At 49.3% G+C, this 22,079-nt stretch overlaps 1 protein-coding gene across 7 annotated transcripts in view; it reads left to right on the forward strand.

Annotated features, from left to right (window-relative positions):
• The first annotated feature begins 16,940 nt into the window (after positions 1-16,940).
• WWC1 (WW and C2 domain containing 1) overlaps positions 16,941-22,079 on the forward strand; it is a 181,970-nt gene continuing 176,831 nt past the window's right edge. For 2 of the 7 annotated variants that reach the window (XM_032158581.2, XM_032158584.2), the window contains exon 1: positions 16,941-17,304. In XM_032158581.2, the coding sequence (XP_032014472.1) occupies positions 17,186-17,304 (119 nt within the window). In that variant the 5' untranslated portion in view covers positions 16,941-17,185. The remainder of the gene's footprint in view (positions 17,305-22,079) is intronic. The other 5 variants (XM_032158580.2, XM_032158582.2, XM_032158583.2 and 2 more) reach the window with 3 other exon arrangements.

The raw sequence follows: 22,079 nt of genomic DNA on the forward strand, positions 1-22,079 counted from the left end.
GGTCAGGAGTTCGAGACCATCCTGGCCAACATAGTGAAACCCTGTCTCTACTAAAAATACAAAAAAATTAGCATGGCGTGGTGGCAGGCGCCTGTAGTCCCAGCTACTCGGGAGGCTGAGGCAGGAGAATGGCGTGAACCCGGGAGGTGGAGCTTGCAGTGAGCCGAGATGGTGCCACCACTGCACTCCAGCCCGGGGGACAGAGCCAGACTCTGTCTCAAAAAAAAAAAAAAAAAAAAAAGGACTCAGGGCTGGCATCATGAAAAACATAATCAGACAAAAGCCAAAAAAAAAAAAAAAAAAACACAAAAACTGTGGGAGAAGCAGCGAGAGAACGTTTCCTGCATTCTTCCACTCTGCCAGGGTGTCAGGCCAGGTCACAGCAGCTGTTTGGGACACAGTGGGGATGCAGATTCCCTTCTTCACACCTGGGGTGCTCAGCTCCCCACTACTCAATAATACCAAGTGCTGATACCACACACCACTCTCCGCAAGGGAACTGCCTGAAGCACAGTCGCACCCCCTCCCCAGAAAAAGCCCATGTCCAATGCCTGGTCCACACAGCAGCAGAGTGTCAAGGCTAGGATTTGACTGTGAAAAGGAGCTGACTCCAAGGGCTGAGACTGATTCTTCGGCATCACCTCTTCCACTAAAGGTCAGTCTTTCACTAAAGCAGTCAGGCAAAGGCCTGGCTGCTTGCGGCATCTCTGAAGAGTTGTCCCAGCTCCAGAGCTCACCATGGGATCAGCTGAGGCCACTATCACTACATCATCACAGCTGAATGTCTCCATCTGCCCATCCCTGCACCCCTCACTCTTTCCCTTCCAAGCATTGTTCCTGCTGTCTCTAAAAAACATCCTGCATGCAACTCTCCAGCTCGAAGTCTGTCTCCTGGGAAACCCAAGACACAGACACCCTCTACCCCACTCCTATAAGAAGGGAAAAATATGTTGACTGGAGATGGTGCTGCAGAGACCCCCTGCCCAGGAGACCTAACGCCCTCCCCACCCCCACACCATGTCATTCTCTGCAATGGCGGAGGGGCGGGGGTGCTGGTTGTAATAGGCTGGGCACCTGCAGACAGCTAGTGCAGGGTGCTTCCTCAGAACAGGTGCAACACAGTGTGTTTTGCCGGGGAAAAGGAATGTCGAGCAATCTATGACGAGGGTGCAGGGAGTCTGGGGAGAAACAGAATGAAGTGTGTGTGTGTGTGTGAGAACGTGTGTGAGAGAGAGAGCTGGTGTTTGTGTTCCAGGCTACAGCAAGGGGAGGGAGACAAAAGAATAAAACCTGCTTGTTGGCTGAGCGCAACATGCCTGTAATCCCAGCACTTTGGGAGGCCGAGGCAGGCAGATCACCTGAGGTCAGGAGTTTGAGACCAGCCTGCCAACGCAATGAAACTCCGCCTCTACTAAAAATACAAAAATTTGCCGGGTGTGGTGGCAGGTGCCTGTAATCCCAGCTACTCAGGAGGCTGAGGCAGAAGAATCGCTTGAACCTGGGAGGCGGAGGTTGCAGTGAGATTGCGCCATTGCACTCCAGCCTGGGCGACAGAGTGAGACTCCGTCTCAAAAAACAAAAAGCCCCTGCTTGTTGGATTTAGCAACACACAGGACCTCTGCAGCCAGAGCCACCTGCGCTGTTGTCTATGCAGAGATGTGAGCATGCAGATACACACATCCTTTCTACCTCCAGGCACTAAAAACATGCTGTCCCAAACATGCAGCCCACCTTCCAGGTCCTGGTTCTTGGGTGGCGAGGGGAAGAACTTAGCCTGACTGACCTTTAGTGGAAGAGGTGATGCTGAAGAATCAGTCTCAGCCCTTGGAGTCAGCTCCTTGTCACAGTCAAATCTTCTACACACTCAAATCCTCTACACAGTTAAAGCCTCTACACTCTGCTGCTCACCTTTCCATAACCCTTCAGAGTTCACAAGGTGCATTCGTTCATTCCTCAAATACTGACTGGGAGTCTGAGATGTACACTCATTGTACCAGGTGCTAGACTCGCACGCAGCCCGTCTCCCAGCTTCAAGCTCACGCCGGCTCCACTTGACCTCATCATGTGTTCTAAAGGGACAAGCCAGGGACCCTGGATGCAAGAACTGGTTGGCCTCAGCCTCAGCAAATGAATTCATCCCATTTGCCATCTTTCTGGCTCGGAAGCTCCATTTATGATCTGAGCCCCAGCTCACTCTCCTCCAGAGGAGGCTGCACAGATGGCGAGCTTCCCCACCACCTGGAAGAAGGGAGTTCCTGGCGACGGTGCCAGTGGGAGGACTTTGCTGAACAAACTCCAGGCAGTGGACCGTGTCCACACCGCGTGCTTCCAAGTGCCGGCCGATTTGCTTCTTACCTCCTCCAGTCATTCCCCTGCCCAATCTGGACACTCACTGATAGCACACAGGCGAACCTTGCCCCACCTTGGGGGCAACCATGTTGCTTGTTAACTTGCTCATTGGAAATTAGTTTCTCCTCTGAGGTGCTGGAGCAGAGCAGGGGCATTGACTTTTACTGACTGAGAGTAAGTGCTCAGTCAGAATAACAGAAGTACTCCTGATTACCTTTTAAATTAATCTAGAACTTCACTAAACACTCAGAGGCAAGATCTGCATATGCCACTGGAGTCTTCCATATTCCCAGGGGTGTGGCACGGTTCTGTTACACCTGCTACTCTGCAGCCTGGACTTTTTTTTTTTTTTTCTTTTTTAGACAGAGTCTCACTCTGTCACCCAGGCTGGAGTGCAGTGGCACAATCTCGGCTCACTGCAACCTCCACCTCTTGGGCTGAAGCCATCCTCCCACTTGAGTTTCCCACCACCATGCCCAGCTAAATTTTTTGTTTTTTTGAGATGGAGTCTCACTCTGTCACTGAGGCTGGAGTGCAGTGGTGCAATCTTGGCTCACTGCAACCGCCACCTCCTGGGTTCAAGCGATTCTCCTGCCTCAGCCTCCTAAGTAGCTGGGATTACAGGTGCCTGCCACCATGCCCGGCTAATTTTTGTATTTTTAGTAGAGATGGAGTTTCACCATGTTGGCCAGGCTAGTCTCAAACTCCTGACCTCAAGTGATCCGCCCACCTTGGCCTCTGAAAGTGCTAGGATTACAGGCGTGAGCCACTGTGCCTCGCAATTTTTTGTATTTTTTGTAGAGACAGTCTCACTATGTTGCCCAGGCTGGTCTCAAACTCCTGAGTTCAAGTGACCCGCCCTCCTCAGCCTCCCAAAGTGCTGGGATTATAGGCATGAGCTACCACGCCCAGCCTGAAGCCTGGATTTTAATGCCAGGCCGGCCTGGGTCTGGATCACCAAGATTCCTTAACTTTAAAGTCTGGAATGAGTACTGGATGTGGGAAGTGCCACCTTGGTGCATGGTATAGGGTGAGTGCTCCATCAGTGCACAGTGGAGAGTAAGTGCTCAGTCACCCGCCACTCATTACATTATTGCCTCATTGCTGCCCCAGAGAGAAGCCCCTGGTTACAGAAGTGATCAAACCCATTAAATGCTCACTCCATCAAGTCCCATCCTCTGGCCCATAGCTCATGTCACAGGGCAGGCTAATCTCTAAAGTCCATCCCACTGCTTTAAGGCCTGCCAGATGCAAGAGTCTCTTGGATCATGATAAAATGGAGACAGAAGACACCAAGAGACTAAGGTCAGGTAAAGGGCTCCGCTTGCCCATGAACTCCTGCCATTCCATGCAGGTGCAGGTCTTTGGCCTTCCAGGAAATGTTGGTCCTTGAGCTGGATGATGGGGTGGACAGCAGCCACCTGCAGCTGAGTTCTTGCAGGGACATCATGGGAGTTGTTTAGGAGGACAAACAGGAGAGTGTGTCCGTCCTTATTTTGGATCAGGACAGAAATTATGATCCATAGTGACATCAAGCCCAGATTTATTTTACCTCACTTGGAATATACCATGTTTCTCTCCTATCTTTGTTTTCCTTTATGGAGACTTTTACTGTAAAAATGTTAAGCGATATGAAATATAAGCTCTATAAATATATTTGGAACTCAAGCCATATGGCTCAATAGGAAAGAGATAGCTATTTGCTGGGCCCTTTGGTTATAAAGCTGTTCAAAGCCCCCATATCAGAAGTTAAAAGATAGAAAGTCAACAGAGCATCTTAAGAAATTCAACGCACATTTTTAGGCAACTTACTAATCATTGTTGTAGTTCAGCCAACATTCATTGAGGTATATTCCATGTGAGACACTGTGATAAGTGAGATGAGGTTTGAGTAAAATATCAAATACAGGACCTGTTTTATTATTATTTACCAGTTGTGTTAGTTCATTTGCACTCCTATAAAGAAATACCTGACCAGGCATGGTGGCTCACGCCTGTAATCCCAGCACTTTGGGAGGCTGAGGCAGGCAGATCATGAGGTCAAGATATAGAGACCAACCTGGACAACATGGTGAAACCCAATCTCTACTAAAAATATAAAAATTAGCTGGGTGTGGTGGCACACGCCCGTAGTCCCAGCTACTTGGGAGGCTGAGGCAGGAGAATCGCTTGAACCCGGGAGGTAGAGGTTGCAGTGAGCCGAGATCACACCACTGTACTCCAGCCTGGTGACAGAGCAAGATTCAGTCAAAAAAAAAAAATAAAAACCTGAGGCTGGGTAATTTATAAAGAAAAGAGGCTTACTTGGCTCACAGTTCTGCAGGCTGTACAAGCAGCATGGTGCTGGCATCTGCTTGGCTTCTGGTGAGGCCTCAGGAAGCTTTCAATCATGGCAGAAGGCAAACGGGGAGCTGGCATATCATATGGGGAGAGAGAGCAAGAGAGAGAGTCAGGGAACAGGCAGAAGTGCCAGGCTCTTTTAAACAATCAAAGCCGGGCTTAGTGGCTCACGCCTATAATCCCAGCACTTTGGGAGGCCAAGGTGGGCGGATCACTTGAGGTCAGGAGTTCGAGACCAGCCTGGCCAACATGATGAAAACCCCACCTACTAAAATATAAAAATTAGCTGGGCATGGTGGTGCATGCCTGTAATCCCAGCTACTCGGGAGGCTGAGGCAGGAGAATGGCTTGAACCCGGCAGGTGAAGTTTGCAGTAAGCCAAGATTGCGCTGCTGCTCTCCAGCCTGGGTGACAGAGCGAGACTCCACCTGAAAAAAATAAAAATAAAAATAAAATAAAATAAAATAAAAACAACCAAATCTCACATGAACTAACGGAGTGAGAACTCACTTATTACAGGAGGACAGCTCCAAGACATTCATGAAGGATCTGTCCCCGTGACCCAAATACCACCCGCTAGGTCCACCTCCAGCACTGGAGGTCACATTTCAATATGAGATTTGGAGAGGACAAAATATCCACCCATATCACCAGTTGTTAACATTTTTGCCACATTACACTCTCTCCCTCCCTCCTTCCCTCTGAAATACTCAAATGGTTTCTGGAACCATTTGAATGTAATTTGCAAACATCATGACGCCTTACTCCTAAATGCTTCGGTGTATATCTCCTAAGAAGAAGGTTTATTCTCCTAATAGAACTACCATACTACTATCAATCCTGAGATAGGTAACACTGACATAATATTACCTAAAATGCATTCTGTTGTCACATATCCCCAGATGTCCCAAGAATGTACTTCGTAGCTTTTTGTTTTTTAAAAGTAACCCAGTGTCCACTCGTGGATCCCACATTGCATTTGGCATCTTCCTAATGTTTCTTTTTTTTTCTGGCTTTTTCTTTGAGACAGAGTCTTGCTCTTTCACACAGGCTGGAGAGCAGTGGCACGATCTCAGCTCACTGAACCTCCACCTCCAAGGTTCAAGTGACTCTCCTGCCTCAGCCTCCCAAGTAGCTGGGATTACAGGCACCTGCCACCATGCCAGGCTAATTTTTGTGTTTTTAATAGAGAAGGGGTTTCACCATATTGGCCAGGCTGGTCTCTAACTCCTGACCTCAGGCAACCCACCCACCTCAGCCTCCCAAAGTGCTGGGGTTACAGATGTAAGCCACCACGCCCAGCCTATAATGTTTTAATAGACACAGACCTCTGGGCCGGGCGTGGTGGCTCATGCCTGTAACCGCAGCACTTTGAGAGGCAGAGGTGGGCAGATCTCTTGAGGCCAGAAGTTTGAGACCAGGCTGGACAACATGGTGAAACCCCACCTCTACTAAAAATATAAAAATTAGCCAGGCTTGGTGGTACATGCCTGTACTCCCAGCTACTCTGGAGGCTGAGGCACAAGAATCACTTGAACCTGGGAGACAGGGGTGGCAGTGAGCTGAGATCATGCCACTGCACTCCAGCCTGGGCAACAGAGTCTCAAAAAAAAAAAAAAAAAAAAAAATAGAGCTCTGCAAAGAAAGATCTAGAGCTCTTAGCGACTTTTGAGAAAGAACCTTTGTACTCAAACCAAAAAGCAAAAATCTTTCCACAAAAGACCCTTGGATGCTGCATAGCTCTCACCCTCACTACAGATGGGCAACTTATTTCTTAGAGGGGCATATGGGCTTCCAATTATTCCAATAGATTAATACCATCTGCTCCCTACATGAAAGAAAACCGGTTAAAAGTTGGTGTCAATGGAGTCTTAGACCCTGATCAGTACTTTGGGAGGCCCACGTTGGAGATGTAGAAGAAAGGAGGGAGAAAAAAAAGGAAAAGCTGCCCTCACAGGGTTTACACTATAGCTGGGAAGAAACAGAGAGAGAGAGAGAGAGAGAGAGACAGGGAACTAAAATAAGATTAGATTGCTGAAGGTAAAGTAGCTGCAGGGACAATGCAACCCAACTTTGGGAGTGAGGGCGGAAGTCATACCTAAGCGGAAGCCTGAAGGAAAATTCACCAGCTAAACACAGAGGAGTATTCTCAGCAGGAGAAACAGCCCACGTGCAGGTCCAGAAGTGAGGAGAACTGAGTGTGCAAACCACATGCACAAGCTCAGCTGTGCAGCAGGAGCAGGGGAGTCATGAGAGCTGAGAGCGGAGGGCTGGGCCAGGACCAGGGCCGCCCACAGTGGGCCTTACAACACCTGGGGAGGCGCTTACACTTCCTTCTAAGACCAGCGAAGAGCTACTGAGGTTTCACAACAACCATCCCAGCACCATGTGGAATGATGGAGCACGTGCACAGAGGCAGTTCCGCGGGAGGCTTCATAAGGTACAGGCAATGGCCTGGATCTAAGCTAGAAGCTAGAAGAGGAGATGGAGAGGCGGGAATACATGTAACACGTATTTTGGAGATAGGATCCAAGGCTGTTGTAGTTAGAATAGACATGGGGAATAAAGGGAGAAACCTAGGATTTCTTTCTTTAATTAAAGACACCTAGGTCTCTTTAATTAAAATGATGCTTTAGAACAAGTGTGGTCAAACTACAACCTGAGGGCCAGTGTTCTGTTTTTATAGATAAAGTTTTATGAGCACACGACCACAATCACATCCATTTGTTTATATATTGTATATGCCTGCTTTCACCCTACAGCAGCCGAGCTGAGAAGTTTCGACAGAGACTATATAAACCGCAAAAGCTGAAAATATTTTTCTTTCTTTTTTTTTTTTTTTTGAGACGGATTTTTGCTCTTGTTGCCCAGGCCGGAGTGCAATGGCGTGATCTTGGCTCACCACAACCTCCGCCTCCTGGGTTGAAATGATTCTCCTGCTTCAGCCTCCCGAGTAGCTGCGATTACAGACATGCGCCACCACGCCCAGCTAATTTTGTATTTTTAGTAGAGACGGGGTTTCTCCATGTTGGTCAGGTTGGTCTCAAACCCCTGACCTCAGGTGATCAGCCCGTCTCGGCCTCCCAAAGTGCTGGGATTACAAGTGTGAGCCGCCATGCCTGGCCTGAAAATATTTCTTATCTGATTCTTTACAGAAGTTTGTGAACACCCTTCTTAGAACATTGTATTCCAGAGATGGATGCCTCAGGGAGAAAAAGAATATTTAAGCAAATAAATTTGGGCCATTCTGTATTTTATGTTGTTTTCTTGGCTACTCACCATCTATTGAGGTACCCTGAGAGCGCTGAGAAGTCCCATAGGAAAGAAATCTATTTACTTTACTAAAACCAATATTTCCCCAATGTAATTGCTCTCAGACTATGTTTACGTTTAACTGAGGAATGCACCTGTGGATGCATGCTTTAGAAAGATGAGGAGATAGGCTGGGCGCAGTGGCTCACACCTGTAATCCCAGCACTCTGGGAGGCCGAGGCAGGCAGATCACCTGAGGTCAGGAGTTCGAGAACATCCTGGCCAACATGGTGAAACCCCGTCTCTACTAAAAATACAAAAATTAGCTGCACGTAGTGACAGGTGCCTGTAATTCCAGCTACTTGGAAGGTTGAGGCAGGAGAATTGCTTGAACTCGGGAGATGGAGATTGCAGTGAGCCGAGATCATGCCATTGCACTCCAGCCTGAGCGACAGAGCGAGACTCTGTCTCAAAAAAAAAAAAAAAAAAAGAAAGAAAGAAAGAAAGAAGGAAAGAAAGAAAGAAAGATGAGGAGGTGGCCAGGCCCAGTGGCTCACGCCTGTAATCCCAGCACTTTGGGAGGACAAGAAGGGTAGATCACGAGGTCACGAGATCGAGACCATCCTGGCTAACACGGTGAAACCCTATCTCTACTAAAAATACAAAAAATTAGCCGGGCCTAGTGGCATGTGCCTTTAGTCCCAGCTACTCAGGAGGCTGAGGAGTAGAATTGCTTTAACCCAGGAGGCAGAAGTTGCAGTGAGCCAAGATCGCGCCATTGCACTCCAGCCTGGGTGACAGAGTGAGACGCTGTCTCAAAAAAAAAAAACAAAACAAAAAAACACAAAAAAACAAAGAAAGATGAGGAGGTAGAAGAGGTACAATGGAGGGGTGAAGATTGCTAAGCATACAATTATTTATGAGATGAGTGAACAGATCATTAAAATGGCCAAGTATCAGACAAAAGAATCAGACCTGAGCTAGGGCTTAGGTCAAAAAGAAGGAAGAGACATAAGGGAGGCTGTGAAGGCAGAATACTGACAGTTACTACCTAGATATCTGTAGGGAATATGAAACAGGGTGGTAGAGAGTGGAGGGGGAAAGTGGGGTGAAGAAGCCAGCTTGAGGATAAAAGGCTGGCTTGTTGGCTCAGAGTAAGCAATGACCTTCTGCTTCCAGGAAAATGGAGTAGGCACATTTTCCCCTATTCCTCCCACTGGTTCAACTAAAAAGCTTGGACGTTATATATAAAACAAATATGAGAAGACTCAGAAGAGTGCAAAGAAGGCAGATGGCTAGGGACCTCACAATCCGAGGAATGACATGGTGGTGAGTTCCCTGGGTTTTCTTTTTGCCTCACATATCCCAGGCTGAGTGCTGGAGAAGCAGACAACCTAAAAAGGCCAATGTCCAGGTTTCAATTCAAAATCACTCATCATACCAAGAACCAGAGATATCTCAAACCAAATTAAAATAGCAATAAATGCCAACACTGAGATGACAGAGATGTTAGAATTTTTTTTTTTTTTTTTTGAGACAGAGTCTCGCTCTGTCCCCCAGGCTGGAGTGCAGTGGCGCAACCTCGGCTCACTGCAAGTTCCACCTCCCGGATTCACGCCATTCTCCTGCCTCAGCCTCCAGAGTAGCTGGGACTACAGGCGCCTGCCAATGCGCCCGGCTAATTTTTTGTATTTTTTAGTAGAGACGGGGTTTCACCATGTTAGCCAGGATGGTCTCAATCTCGTGACCTCATGATCCACCCGCCTCAGCCTCCCAAAGTGCTGGGATTACAGGCGTGAGCCACCGCATCTGGCCAAGATGTTAGAATTGTCTGACAAAGATTTTAAGGCGGCCATAATAAAATGCTTTAATGAGCAATTACGAATACACTTGAAACAAATGAAAAATCAGAAAACCTCGACAAAGAAATAGAAAGTCTCAGCAAAGAAATACATGACGTAAAGGATAACCAAATAGACATATTAGAAGTGAAAAATACAACAAATGAAATAGCTCCATGGAGCTGGGTCAAGAGCAGGATAGAGGAGACAGAGGGAAGAGAATCCATGAACTGGAAGACAGAACAATCAAAATTACCCAGTCTAAACAATGGAGAGAAAACAGACTGAAAACAAATGAACAGAGCCCCAGGATCCCATGGGACTATAACAAAGATGAGAGTCCCAGAAGAGAGGACAAAAGGATGCAATTGCAAAAGGATTCAAAGAAATAATGGCCAAACACATCCCAGCTTTGAAAGGAAGCATGAAACTACTCAGATTAAAGAAGCTGAGCCCCACCACCCACCCAACTATGAGATAAACCCAAAGAAATCCATGCCAAGACACATATTTAAATATCTGAAAACTAAAGACAAAGTAGCAAAATATCCAACCTTTACTAGGCTTTATTGGACCTTTGAGGCAACTGCAGCTGAGTAACCAGGGCTGGGGAGCGGGGACTCTGTTCACCTGGATCAGGATGGAGATGGCAGTACAGGAAGCCATGGGTTTGGGGGCAGAGAATCTTGTGGCATTTTAGGGCTACCATCTTCTAGCTTGGGTGCCCCCATCAAGAGCAGCCTCCTGTGGTTTTCAGTGGAATGGGAACAGCGCCCTGGGTGTGTTGAATATACTGTCTTCAGGGCCATTTCTCCTGCTATTCTCTTTCCCTGCAATTCATGTTCTTTGGTTCTTCACATTGCAGGCTGCTTGAGGTTTCTGCTTAAGTGTTACCTCCTGAGAATGGCCTTCTTCTCTGGCCCAGTCTAAAGTAGATTCTCAACCAATCCACACCCTACCAAATTCTTCACAGCACGCTCCTTCCTTCATATTATTAACAACAACTTGCAATTACTTTTTCATGTGCTGACTTGTTTATCACATGTTACTTTACTAAACTGTAAGCTCCACGGGACCAGAAATCACCCTTGTGTCTCAATACTTGTCTGGCAGACAATAGGCAGACAAGAAAGTTCTTGTGGAATAAATGAATAACAGCTGAGCAGGGAAGGGGACCTATATTTAAAAGAGCTTCTGCATTTCAGAAGCTGAGCGAAGCACTTCACTTGTATCATCTCATATAGTTGTCACAAGTCAATAGTGAGGCAGCATTGTTGCTCTCGTGTTTCTTGTTGGTGCTCTCATTTTACAGGTGAGGAAACTGAGGCTCAGAGAGATGCAGTCTCATGCCAACAGTCACACACTGACCAAGATGCAGAGCCAAGTTTCAGATCTGGATTGTTTTTTCTGCCCATGTATTTTCTACTACTCCGCCCAGCCACCCTGTTGAGACACGTTGTTGTGTAAACCCAACCCTATATACCCTTCTTGCCAGGTGATTGGTAAAATTCACTCCATTTGCTTATTTTTGCAGTGGTGAAGTTCTGAGAATGAGGTATGAGACCACATACACTGGACAGGTAAAGTGCATTTCATTCCATGCATCTCCAAGCAATTGGGCTAGAGTTTAATTTAAGCGCCTGGGTACCATGGCGATGCAAGCTCTATAAATACCGAGAGAGAGGCTTCTTTCAGCCAGTCTGCTGGTGACTGCACTTGTACCCCCACCCCCGTCTCCCACCAGGGCTCCGCTTCTGCTGTTGAGTAGAGGAACAGAGGAAAGCACTGCTTTGCAAGAACTCCCGCCCTCTGCTCATGGGCTTGCTCTCTCCTCTCCACACCTCCACCCCTGAAACTGAGATTTCATCTCCAGCTCCTCCTTTGGTGCATAATTCATTTCCTCTTCAGTGAAAGACACAACAGCTCCCAGTCCCCAGAAAATCCCTTGATGAGAGAGTCAGAAATAGGATGGACTCAATCTCTCCTGCCAGCCTCAGCCTCTCACATAGGAGAAATCAGCTCAGTTAAGAGTTTGAGACCAGCCTGGCCAACATGGCGAAACCTTGACTCTACTAAAAATAACAAAAATTAGCTAGGCGTGGTGGCGGGCACCTGTAATCCCAGCTACTCGGGAGGCTGAGGCAGGAGAATTGCTTGAACCAGGGAGGCAGAGGTTGCAGTGAGCCGAGATTGCACCACTGCACTCTAGCCTGGGCAACAGAGTGACACTCTGTCTCAAAATAAATAAATAAATAAATAAATAAATAAATAAGAAAGAACCAGCAAGGAAACAAGTGGGGAGGAAAGACAGGCAACAAAGGGAGAAAAGTACCCCTCTTCCCACAGAGACAGCTGAGCCTGTGAAATCCCCTGACACCAATCCCCTTGGGGGTTCTTGTGGACAGCACTGGGCAGGCGATGGGGGATCAGGGCACTATCTCTTCCTCTTAGAATTGAGAACCCCCACCTCAACTCTGCCCTCTCATTGTCAGCTCCGCTGTGACCAGTTTTAGCATGCCCTCATCAACCTCCATGGCCTCCTCCATCCACTCCAAATAGACACATAACCCAAACATAAGTAGGAGTTTAAGGAGAGTCTCCTGGCCACCCCACCTCCTTTCCCAACCAGACCATGGCCCTGAAATCTCTCCTTCACAGGCATTCTAAAGCCCACACTGGGAGTCTAGAAGCAGAAACTCACTAGAAGCAGCTAAGTTGATATCTACATGACTATAGAAACGTCACTTTGCCTCTCTGAATCTCAGTTTGCTCATCTATGAAATGGAACCAGCAGGAACTAGGGCAGTAAATCATTATTCACACGAACTCCATTTCTCTGTTTGTAAAATGAGTAGGCTGTGCAAGACTTGTTTCAGTTGATTTCCCAGCACTGAATTAAGCATGGAGGACCTAGAGATAAATAAAAAAACCATCTTTTCTGCCTCAGCTCTCATGTTACCAAGGTTTCTTCCACCCTCATTTTCTCTGGCTCAGGACCTGTTTTCCCATCATTGGAAAAAAACAGTCCACAGCACATTTATGAACCTCAAATAATGCATGACTCAAGAAAGGGGACATTACTGGCTCCATCACAGAACATAACTGTGCATTTCCCAGGATGTGTGGGAGGGACGGCATGAGGTAGGGAGGTACAGTCATGGAGCAGGAAGCAAAATCTCAGCAGAGGTTCTCAAAGCCTCAGTTCCACCTAAAGAATGCAGATGCTAACAGGAAACTGGACTTGCTGACATAGCTGTTCCTTTTTTTTATATTTATTTCTCCTCTTTACCATCTTCATGGAATATATGACTCCGGCTCTCTGAAACACTCTAAAACACGCGTGGATAACGGCCTTTCTTCCTTGCAGTTGCAGTGGAGGAAACGGTTTAAGTGGGCATCATTTTTAAAAACAAGACAGCCTGTCTCAGGCTCAGGTGATTCCTCTTGGCCACCGGGAAGTGGCCTTTGTCATTAGAAAGGCTTGGCCCGTGGTCACTTCTGCACTGCCCAACACTGTCCAAGCCTGTCTCCTTCAACTCCGCACGCAGGCAGCCAGACACAGCCCCAGAAGGATGGCCAGAAGAGGGCTGGGCTTCTTGTCTTTAGTTCAGATTCCTGCAGTTCAGTCACCTGTAGAGTAACGTCCAATTCAGCCTATCATGTGGCCGAGCCGGTTTTACCTTTAATCTGTTTCACGTTTGCCCTCAGCCTCGCAGAATGTCCAGGATGATTCACGCAGCATCACATGGGGCAGGCAGTCATCTGTTTTATTACCTCACCCTGCTTGCAGCTTCTGCGAGATAACCTGGGATTCTTTCGTTGGGGGTGGATGGGAGGTAAAAAGAGCGAACAGACCAAGGCCTTAATTCAGGAGTCAATTCCTGCTCTGGTCTCTCTTTCCTGCTTCCCAGGCCAGGTCGAAAGGTCCAAAGAAGCAAGCCATTTGGAAAATGCCAGGGTTTGGGCGGCTGGACTAAAACGAAAGTGGGACTTGGCAGTCTAAAAGGTGTTTTCTCTTCACAATCAATGCCAACCAGTAAAAAGGCTTGGTTGAAAAATAAGGCCAAAAAAAAAAAAAATCAGCAATTAGGAGGACTGTTGCAAGCAACCAGGCATAATTTTCAGGAGGGGAAAGGACGTGGATTTGTGTTTTGAACAGAAAATACTTCAATTGGTCCACATTTCATAGAGGTGTGTCTGCTGCCAGGCACGGTGCTCCGAATGCACTGCACTGCAGCCCCGGAGATGAAGGCGTGCTGCTGAGTGCCAAGCCCTCACATTTCTCCTCCTGCTTTGCCCTAACCACAAGCCCAAAGGAGTCCATACTGTTATGTGATCTTTTCTCAAATCAAAGACTGGGACTTCAGTGAAGCAAGCTGCCCAAGGTCACACAGCTAGAAAATCGGGTGGGCTTGGGACCCAAACAGCCTGATTCTAGAGCTCTTGCTTCTCAACCAAAAAACTATGAAGGAAACATCAACAGAGATGAACATTTATCAGTATCGGTCATGTTCCACATCCCAACCATGGGGAAGTTCTGAGGCTGCAGAGTGATTTAAAAAAGAAAGAAAGTCTCCAATCTGGGTGACAGAGTGAGACTCCGTCTCAAAAATGAAAAGAAAGAAAGACAGAAAGACAGAAAGAAAGAAAGACAGACAGACAGAGAAAGGAAGAGAAAGAAAGAGAAAGTCAGCCAGGCAAGGTGGCTCATGTCTGCAAGCCCAGCACTTTGGGAGGCTGAGGTGGGCGGATCACCTGAGGTCAGGAGTTCAAGACCAGCCTGGCCAATATGGTGAAACCCCAGCTCTACTAAAAAATATAAAAATTAGCTGGGCATGGTGGCGCAGGCCTGTAATCCCAGCTACTCTGGAAGCTGAGGCAGGAGAATTGCTTGAATCTGGGAGGCAGAGGTTGTAGTGAGCTGAGATCATGCCACTGCACTCCAGCCTGGGGGACAGGCGGGAGACTCCATCTCAAAAAAGAAAAAAAGAAAGTATAGGTTAATAACTGAGAACACTGCACTGGAGTCAGACCTGGTCTGTCTTATGAGCTCTGTATCCCGGGCCAACAACAAAGCATCTTGGAGCCTCATCCGTAAAATGGGTATAATAAATAGCCTTTCCTACGCCAGAGGGTTGTTATGAAGATTGAGATCATGTATTCAAAGAACCTAGCACCAGGCTGGCTTTGCTTTGGGGCTATTGCTCTAATCAATAGTGGGTTTTTATGTAGTAAAGGCTTGACCCAAACGGAGGAAGTGTAGAGTAGAGGGCTGTGGGAATTCCCCCATAAAGGAATGGGGAATTCCAGCTTTTGGGTGTTGAGGGCCAGTCTGAGGCTGGTGTCCCTGGACTCTGGTGCCTGGTATTTATGGAATGAAGGAGGGCCAAGCACTGAGCCCCTGGGCCTGGCCTCAGGGAAGGAATTAACTACGCAGAAGGCATTTGGAGGCGAGGCTCACTCTGGTGGGTCTTTTCTGTCAAGAGGAGATGAGACCACAAACATGATTCCCTCTCTTGCTCAGCAACACCCTGGCCCATACAGCACAGGGTGCTGGTTCTTCTGGAAGACCGTGGGGCTCAGGCAAGAGAAGACATGGAACTGGGCTTCATTTGACCAGTCCAGCTTCATGCCATATGCCGAGGGCAAAAAAGGGTTAAATTCCCACTCAGTACACAGATGTAAGAGGAGATGGGGAAGTGAACAGCCAGTTGATCATTCACTCAACCATGCTAGCTCGCTTTTTGTATTTAATGCTACATTTTAAATTAATTAATTAATTAATTAATTTATTTATTTATTTGAGACAGTGTCGCTTTGTTGCCCAGGCTGGAGTGCAGTGGCGCGATCTTGGCTCACTGCAACCTCTACCTCCCAGGTTGAAGTGATTCTCGTGCCTCGGCCTCCCGAGTAGCTGGGACTACGGGTGCACACCACCACGCCCAGCTAATTTATTATGATTATTTTTTAGTAGAGATGGGGTTCACTATGTTGGCCAGGCTGGTCTCAAATCCTGACCTCAGGTAATCTGTCTGCCTCACCCTCCCAAAGTGCTGGGACTACAGGCGTGAGCCACCGCGCCCAGCTAATTCTACATTTTTAATTTCTCAAGAAACATTGTGTCTCTGATTGTTTTATTCTTTTGAACATTTTTCAAGATGGAATTTTGCTTTGCTTACTTTCTTCTTTTTCATAACCCCACTTCTCCCAAATCCATAACACACCTACTTCAAAGTATCACAGGAAAGAATGCCTGTGAAGCTGCTAGCCACAGCCTGTCACAAGTAAGTCCTCAATTTAGCTAACAATAACAATGGCATTACTATTACTTTTACAAAGTGTTTTCCCTGACACCCTCTGGAAGTACTCCCAGGAAAGCGGATCCACAGCGCTCCTAATTTTAGGGGCCCTGAGGGGAGCCAGCTACATTTCCAAATGGTGGGGAGGGGTGGAGGGTGGGCGAAACGTCGTAGGGAGAGTTGAATAGAAGGAGACAGATGGTGCGTGTGTTGGGGGAAGGGATCAGAGATCCTGGAAAACTTATGTTTCCCAATTCGCAAGAATGTTTCCATTTAACCACTTCTTGCCTGACTCCTGATTCTACACCACAGAAAAGCAGGGAGTTTTAAGGTTTGGGACCACCTGTGCCAAGAGCCTGGCTACTCCGGGTGGAGAGAGACAGGAGCGTTTTAAGTACAGGAAGAGAGGCTTTTGGCCCAGCCCCCTAGGTCTGGGACGCAGGTGAGGGGCGGTCTCTCCTTCCCCTGGCAGGGGCAGCGTAGGGGTGGCCGGCGGCTGGGACTGTCCCACGAGGGGGCGCGTCTCGGGCCCTAGGACCCGCCCTCGAGGCGCTGCGCGCGGGGAGGGGACCCGGGAACCCAGGCGCCCGGGCGCTCCGCCTCCCGTTTCCGGGGCAGCGCGGTTACCTGCACCGCCCGAGCCGCACCTGGCGGAGGCAGAAGTCACAAACCCGGCGAGCTCAGAGCGGCGGAGCGGAGAGGAGGGACGGCACCCGGCTGCAGGGAGGAGGGAGGCGGCAGCGGCGGCGTGGAGGGCGCAGCGCGCCGCGCGGCGGAGGAGGGCAGACGGCGGCGGCGGCGCTCGGCTTGCTCTGCCCGGCCGGCTGGGCGCGCACCCGGGCTCGCACCGCGCCGCTGCGGACGCACATGGCAGCGTGAGAGGCCGGCGGCGGGAGGAGCGGGCGGCGCCGGGTCGGGGCCGCAGGGCCGCATGGACAGCGGCGCCACCCCGGCCGGCCCCCACTAGGGCCCCCCATCCGCCGGCGCCACCCCTCCGATCATGGTGCCTCGGCGGCCGCCCGGGCTAAGAGCGGCCGGCTGGAGCCGCTGAGCCCCCGCTGCGGCCGAGAGCTGCATGGGGGAGCGCCGGCAGCGCTCGGGAAGATGCCCCGGCCGGAGCTGCCCCTGCCGGAGGGCTGGGAGGAGGCGCGCGACTTCGACGGCAAGGTCTACTACATAGACCACACGAACCGCACCACCAGCTGGATCGACCCGCGGGACAGGTAGGACCCTGGGACACTCCTCCGTTCCCCCACACCCCCGCCCAGGCCCCCACCTGCCGCTGGAGCCGCCGGCCGTTACTGGGCGGGGGCGGGGGAGCTCTGCGTGCCTCTTGAGCTCTCTTCAGTTCGCCACCCCCTGCTCCCCGCAACCTTCTGGAGCGCTGCTCCCACCTCAGTGGGCTACCGAGAGGAGGCGCCTGCCGGGGAGCTGGCCCAGGCTGCCCCACAGCCATCCCCAGTTGGAGGACTTAGGCCCCAACCGGCACCTGCCCGGAGTTTTGACCTTAAGCTCTAGCCCCGCCCGCCCCCTTTAGGAAGAGAGGTCGGGCGGGGGCGGGGGTTGGGGGAGCGACCTAGCCGGGTGAAGCCGGGTCTTCCCGGGGAGGCTTCCACCCAGCGTGGGGGTAGGCGGATGGGGATGGGGAAGTGTCCGGTTTGGAGGGGGTGGTCAGGACCCCAGGATTCCGTGGGAGACCACTGGAGAGAGGGCACTTGGCGCAGGGGAAGGCAACCTGAGGTGTGCCTTTTGACAGGTGCCTTGGAAGCTGCTGAGAACAGGACAGGGGCAGCCAGGGGGCCCTGAAACCCGAGGGTGGGGAGGAAGTGAAGAAGCGGGGGAGGGCAGATGAGGGAGACTGGTTATCCAGGAATCTGGCAGCAACTTGGAAGCTGTTAGGATGCAGATGGAGGTGAGAGGCCTCCCGGAAAGCCTTGCCCCTCGCCTCTTTCTCCTCCCTTTCTTCCCTGGTCGGCGGAGGGGGCGGCGAGGCTCCTCAGCCCTGCACCAGCGGGACCTGACCTTGGTGGGCACCAGGTCGCTGTAGGTTGAGATGATGTGCAGAGGCAGGTGGAGCCTGAGATGGCTCGGTGTGGCTCTTACCTCTCCAGACTTTCTCCTGGTTGTTTGGCATTTCTTTGCTCACATGCTGCACACACACATATATTCATCCTCTCCATGTATGTCCTGGAGTCCCCGGACCACGATGTTGTTGACACGGTCTGTGGGCAGAGTGTCTTGGGGAATGTAGACTTTAAACCTTGTCTGTGACCTTGGGGGTCAGGTCCCTGTAAAGCAACCAAGGTCAATTTCTTGGACTCTTCATCTTGTGTGGTAGGGGTGGAGGTGTCCCAGAAGTGTGTGTAGCAAGATGTGGGTTAAAAAAAGAAAATAAGCAGAAAGAAAATGAGAGTTGAGATTCTCGGTAGTTTCTGGGAGCACTTACGTTCATTCATTCATTCATTCGTTCGTTCGTTCATTCAGCACTTCCTGGATGCCTCCTCTACACTCAGCACCATGCTGAATGTCTCATGAATGTAGTCTGGAAGGTAAATATTTAGTGCTAGAGAGCATCTCTTAGGCAAGCTGCTTCAACCTCTGAGCCTCAGTTTCCCTGTTTGTCAGATGGGGGAGCCCATTTCCCTGAATTTAAAAGGTTTGCTTGGAAGGGAATATTGGGATGCTTAAAAGTTGGAAGGGACGTAGATCAGAACCCAACTCCCATTTGAAACATAAGAGAAAATTTGAAGCCCAGAGGTGTGATTTGCTCAAGTGTTTTGATTTTTCTGCCATTCTGCATACCAGTTCTTCACCAGCTCTAAAGTTCTAACCTTCAAACTTGTCACCCTGACACACTGCTTCCTCACCCCTACTCGGGTCGGTTGCCGGCTCTGTTACTGTGTTGGTGAACTTGGCAGTGCCTTTTCTCTTGTCCTTTTCTCAAAAGAGACACAAGTTCAAACATATGTGACCTGCCCCAATTTAGGTCCCTGTAGTTTACGGAGGCCTGTGTGCTATTAGCAGGTGGACGTCCTGTTGGAGGGAAAGGACCGCCCCTGCCAACACTGATAATCATGTGTCTGGGGACTTAATACAGCAATAGGAGGCTCCTCTCAACAGTAATTCTTTACCCTTGGAAAAGGGCAAGCAAGTAGCTTCTATGAAGAACTGATTGGCTGGAGCACAATCTCCCAAATTTTAGTGTTACATGGACCACCTCCATGATTTTTCTTTGCTATTTCCTCCTGTGCTATTGCTTACTTACTCCTTGACTTTAGATCAACTCACTTTAAAAATTTGTGTACCATTTTCACAAATGGGAAACTAGTTATATCTATTGTCATAAAGGGGAAACAAAAAAGATAGGCAAAAAAAAAAAAAAAAGGGTTAGTACATTTTAGCTAGGTACTGTGGCCAGCCTAAGGCCCCAGCACCTCGCCTGCCCAGCCTTTGTTTTTAGGCAGATTGGCAAGCCATGAAGACGTGGCAGAAACATAGTGGCACTTAGGTGAGCAGCTCACCTTCTTCATCTTGTGTCATTGGTTTTTTTGTTTGTTTGCTTTTGTTTTTTTGTGTATTTGTTTTTGTTTTTTGGAGATAGAGTCTCGCTCTGTCGCTCAGGCTGGAGTCCAGTGGCGCGATCTTGGCTCACTGCAACCTCCGCCTCCTGGGTTCAAGCGATTCTTCTGTCTCAACCTGCGGAGTAGCTGGGACTACAGGTGCACACCACCACATCCAGCCAATTTTTTTTGTATTTTAGTAGAGACGGGGTTTCACCGTGTTGCCCAGGCTGGTCTCGAACTCCTGAGCTCAGGCAATCAGCCCACCTCAGCCTCCCAAAGTAATAGGATTACAGGTGTGAGCCACCATGTACAGGCGTGAGCCACCACGCTTGGCCTTGTGTCACTGGTTTATAAGCTTCATCTCTGTACCTCCTTGTCATCCCACCTGCACTGGGCTGGTGTTGGGCCCCTGAACTTGGGGTCCTGAGGGGGGGTCTCAGGTCATCTCTGGGGGTCACTATTGTGGTCCAGCTTTGTGTGTTTTGGACAAGAGCTAATTGGAGGATAGCCACTTGTGGTTTTCTGGAATTTCCCTCCGGCATACCCCATTTTTGCCTTTTAGTCCTGTCTGTGTGGCCTTGGGCAAATCACTTGACCTCTCTGAGGTTTGAGTGCTTGAGAAGTGGGTTGGTTAGATGGTCTTCAAGGGCCTGCCAGCTCTTAAATATTATTTCAAACCCTTCTGCGTCTCTTACCTCTCCAGACTCCATGAGAGGAGAAGGGGGAACAGGGATGGGCTATGAGAAAAAGGAGGAAGAAATTTAACAAAGCTGAAAAGAGCCAAACTTATTTTGGGGGGTGGTGGGTTGGGGAGAAAAAATTCTGCCAAGGTAGTTATATCCCTGCAATTAATTAATGCTGTGAGGCAAAAAATTGCACTAAAAAATTCCACTGTGTGTGTGTGTGTGTGTGTGTGTGTATTTGCCTTGGATTTTTCCTTACCTGAATCATGGAGATGCCCACCCATTCCCCTGAATTTAAAAGAAGTAAGTCAAATGGTCCTTCAGTCAGAAAAGTGATTTCTTAGCCACCAAGGACAAAATAGCGTCTCTGGTTACCAACCCTAAAGAATGTCTTGGCACATTCCTCCCTCTGGGGCTGAGCTGTTTTGTGTGCTGGCCGGCCAGGAGCTGCTGGGGGTAGGGAATCCAGTTTTCAGCTTCCCCTTTCACCAGGGGGTTGGAAGAGCAGCCAAGCAGCCAGCCTTGCCAACTCTCTCCCCTTCTCACCCAGGGGAAGACTGGGAGGCCGAAATTCCTGAGGATGGTTGTCCCAACAACCGGAGAGGGTCCAGTGGGCAGCTTGGGTCCTGCCCACTGGGCCAAAGGCTCCAGCAGCACCACAGGCTTTTCCTGAGTCAAGGCCAGACTGGGAAGGTGACAGGCCCTTTGGGAATCAGGTGCTGTGGATCAGGTCTGAACAGCACCTTGGAGCCGTGCTCCTTTTGCGGAGTAACTCCGGGTGCTTTTGTGAGCTCCTAGCGAAGGGGCCAGCGTCCTGTGTATTTCACTTCGTGGTACGCAAAACAAATGCACCGATTGTTCTCAGAGGAAGAATAGATCTTTGGGGCTGGGCCTCCCAGAGAAGGTTCCTGCAGCCTGATTCCTTCTTGTTGTGCGATTTGTATTCAGACCTTCTGGTAGGAACCACCTGGGAATTCTGGGCAGTTTCTGGGTCTGTGTGGTAAGTACCGCAGGCACACGTGGCTGGAGAGGCCGTGCTGAGAGGATCCAGCAACTTCTCCCACGACTTGAGGATCTTCTGCTAACCCTGTTATTTCAGAAATAATTTATATGGTAGGAAGTCAGGTCTACAGCAGTCAAAAAGTCTAAACCTCTGTCAGGTCACAGACCCTTGTGAGACTGATAAAGGTTCAGAACTCTTCCTAGAGAAAAGGTTTTTGCACATAATTTCAGGGACCTCCTGGACCCCAGGTTCATAACTCCTGCCATAGATAAGCTTGGAAATTGCTTGCCACCATCAAAAGCCCTCCTGTTTAGCTAGGTAGCAAATAATGATTGGGTATTTACTATATTCAGGCAGTCTGCTGAGAGCTTTACATAGGTTATCTCTTTAAACCCTCCTAACAACCCTGGGACTAGGTACAATTATTACCCACCTGAATTACCCAATGCTCAGGGAGGCTTGGTAAAGCCCCTCGACCTTTGTGGAGCTGTGATGTAAATACTAGGCGGGCTCACACCAGAACACACATTTCTAACCACTGCCTCATTTTACTTCCTGCTGAGTTAGCTGCAGAATCAAGACCGCTGCTCCAGTGCCTAAGGAATTTGGCCTTGGGAAATGGAGCTAAAACAGGCATGATTTCACTTACCTGTGGCCATTCTGGTGTGGCCAGGTCATGGGCACCTAGAGGGCAAATGTGGATAAGTGAGTCTTTGGCTCCTGGAATCTTGGATCTGCCCTCGGTAATT

This window comes from Hylobates moloch, unplaced genomic scaffold (genome assembly GCF_009828535.3).
Source record: "Hylobates moloch isolate HMO894 unplaced genomic scaffold, HMol_V3 SCAFFOLD_6, whole genome shotgun sequence".
In the NCBI taxonomy this organism is placed as follows: Eukaryota; Metazoa; Chordata; class Mammalia; order Primates; family Hylobatidae; genus Hylobates; species Hylobates moloch.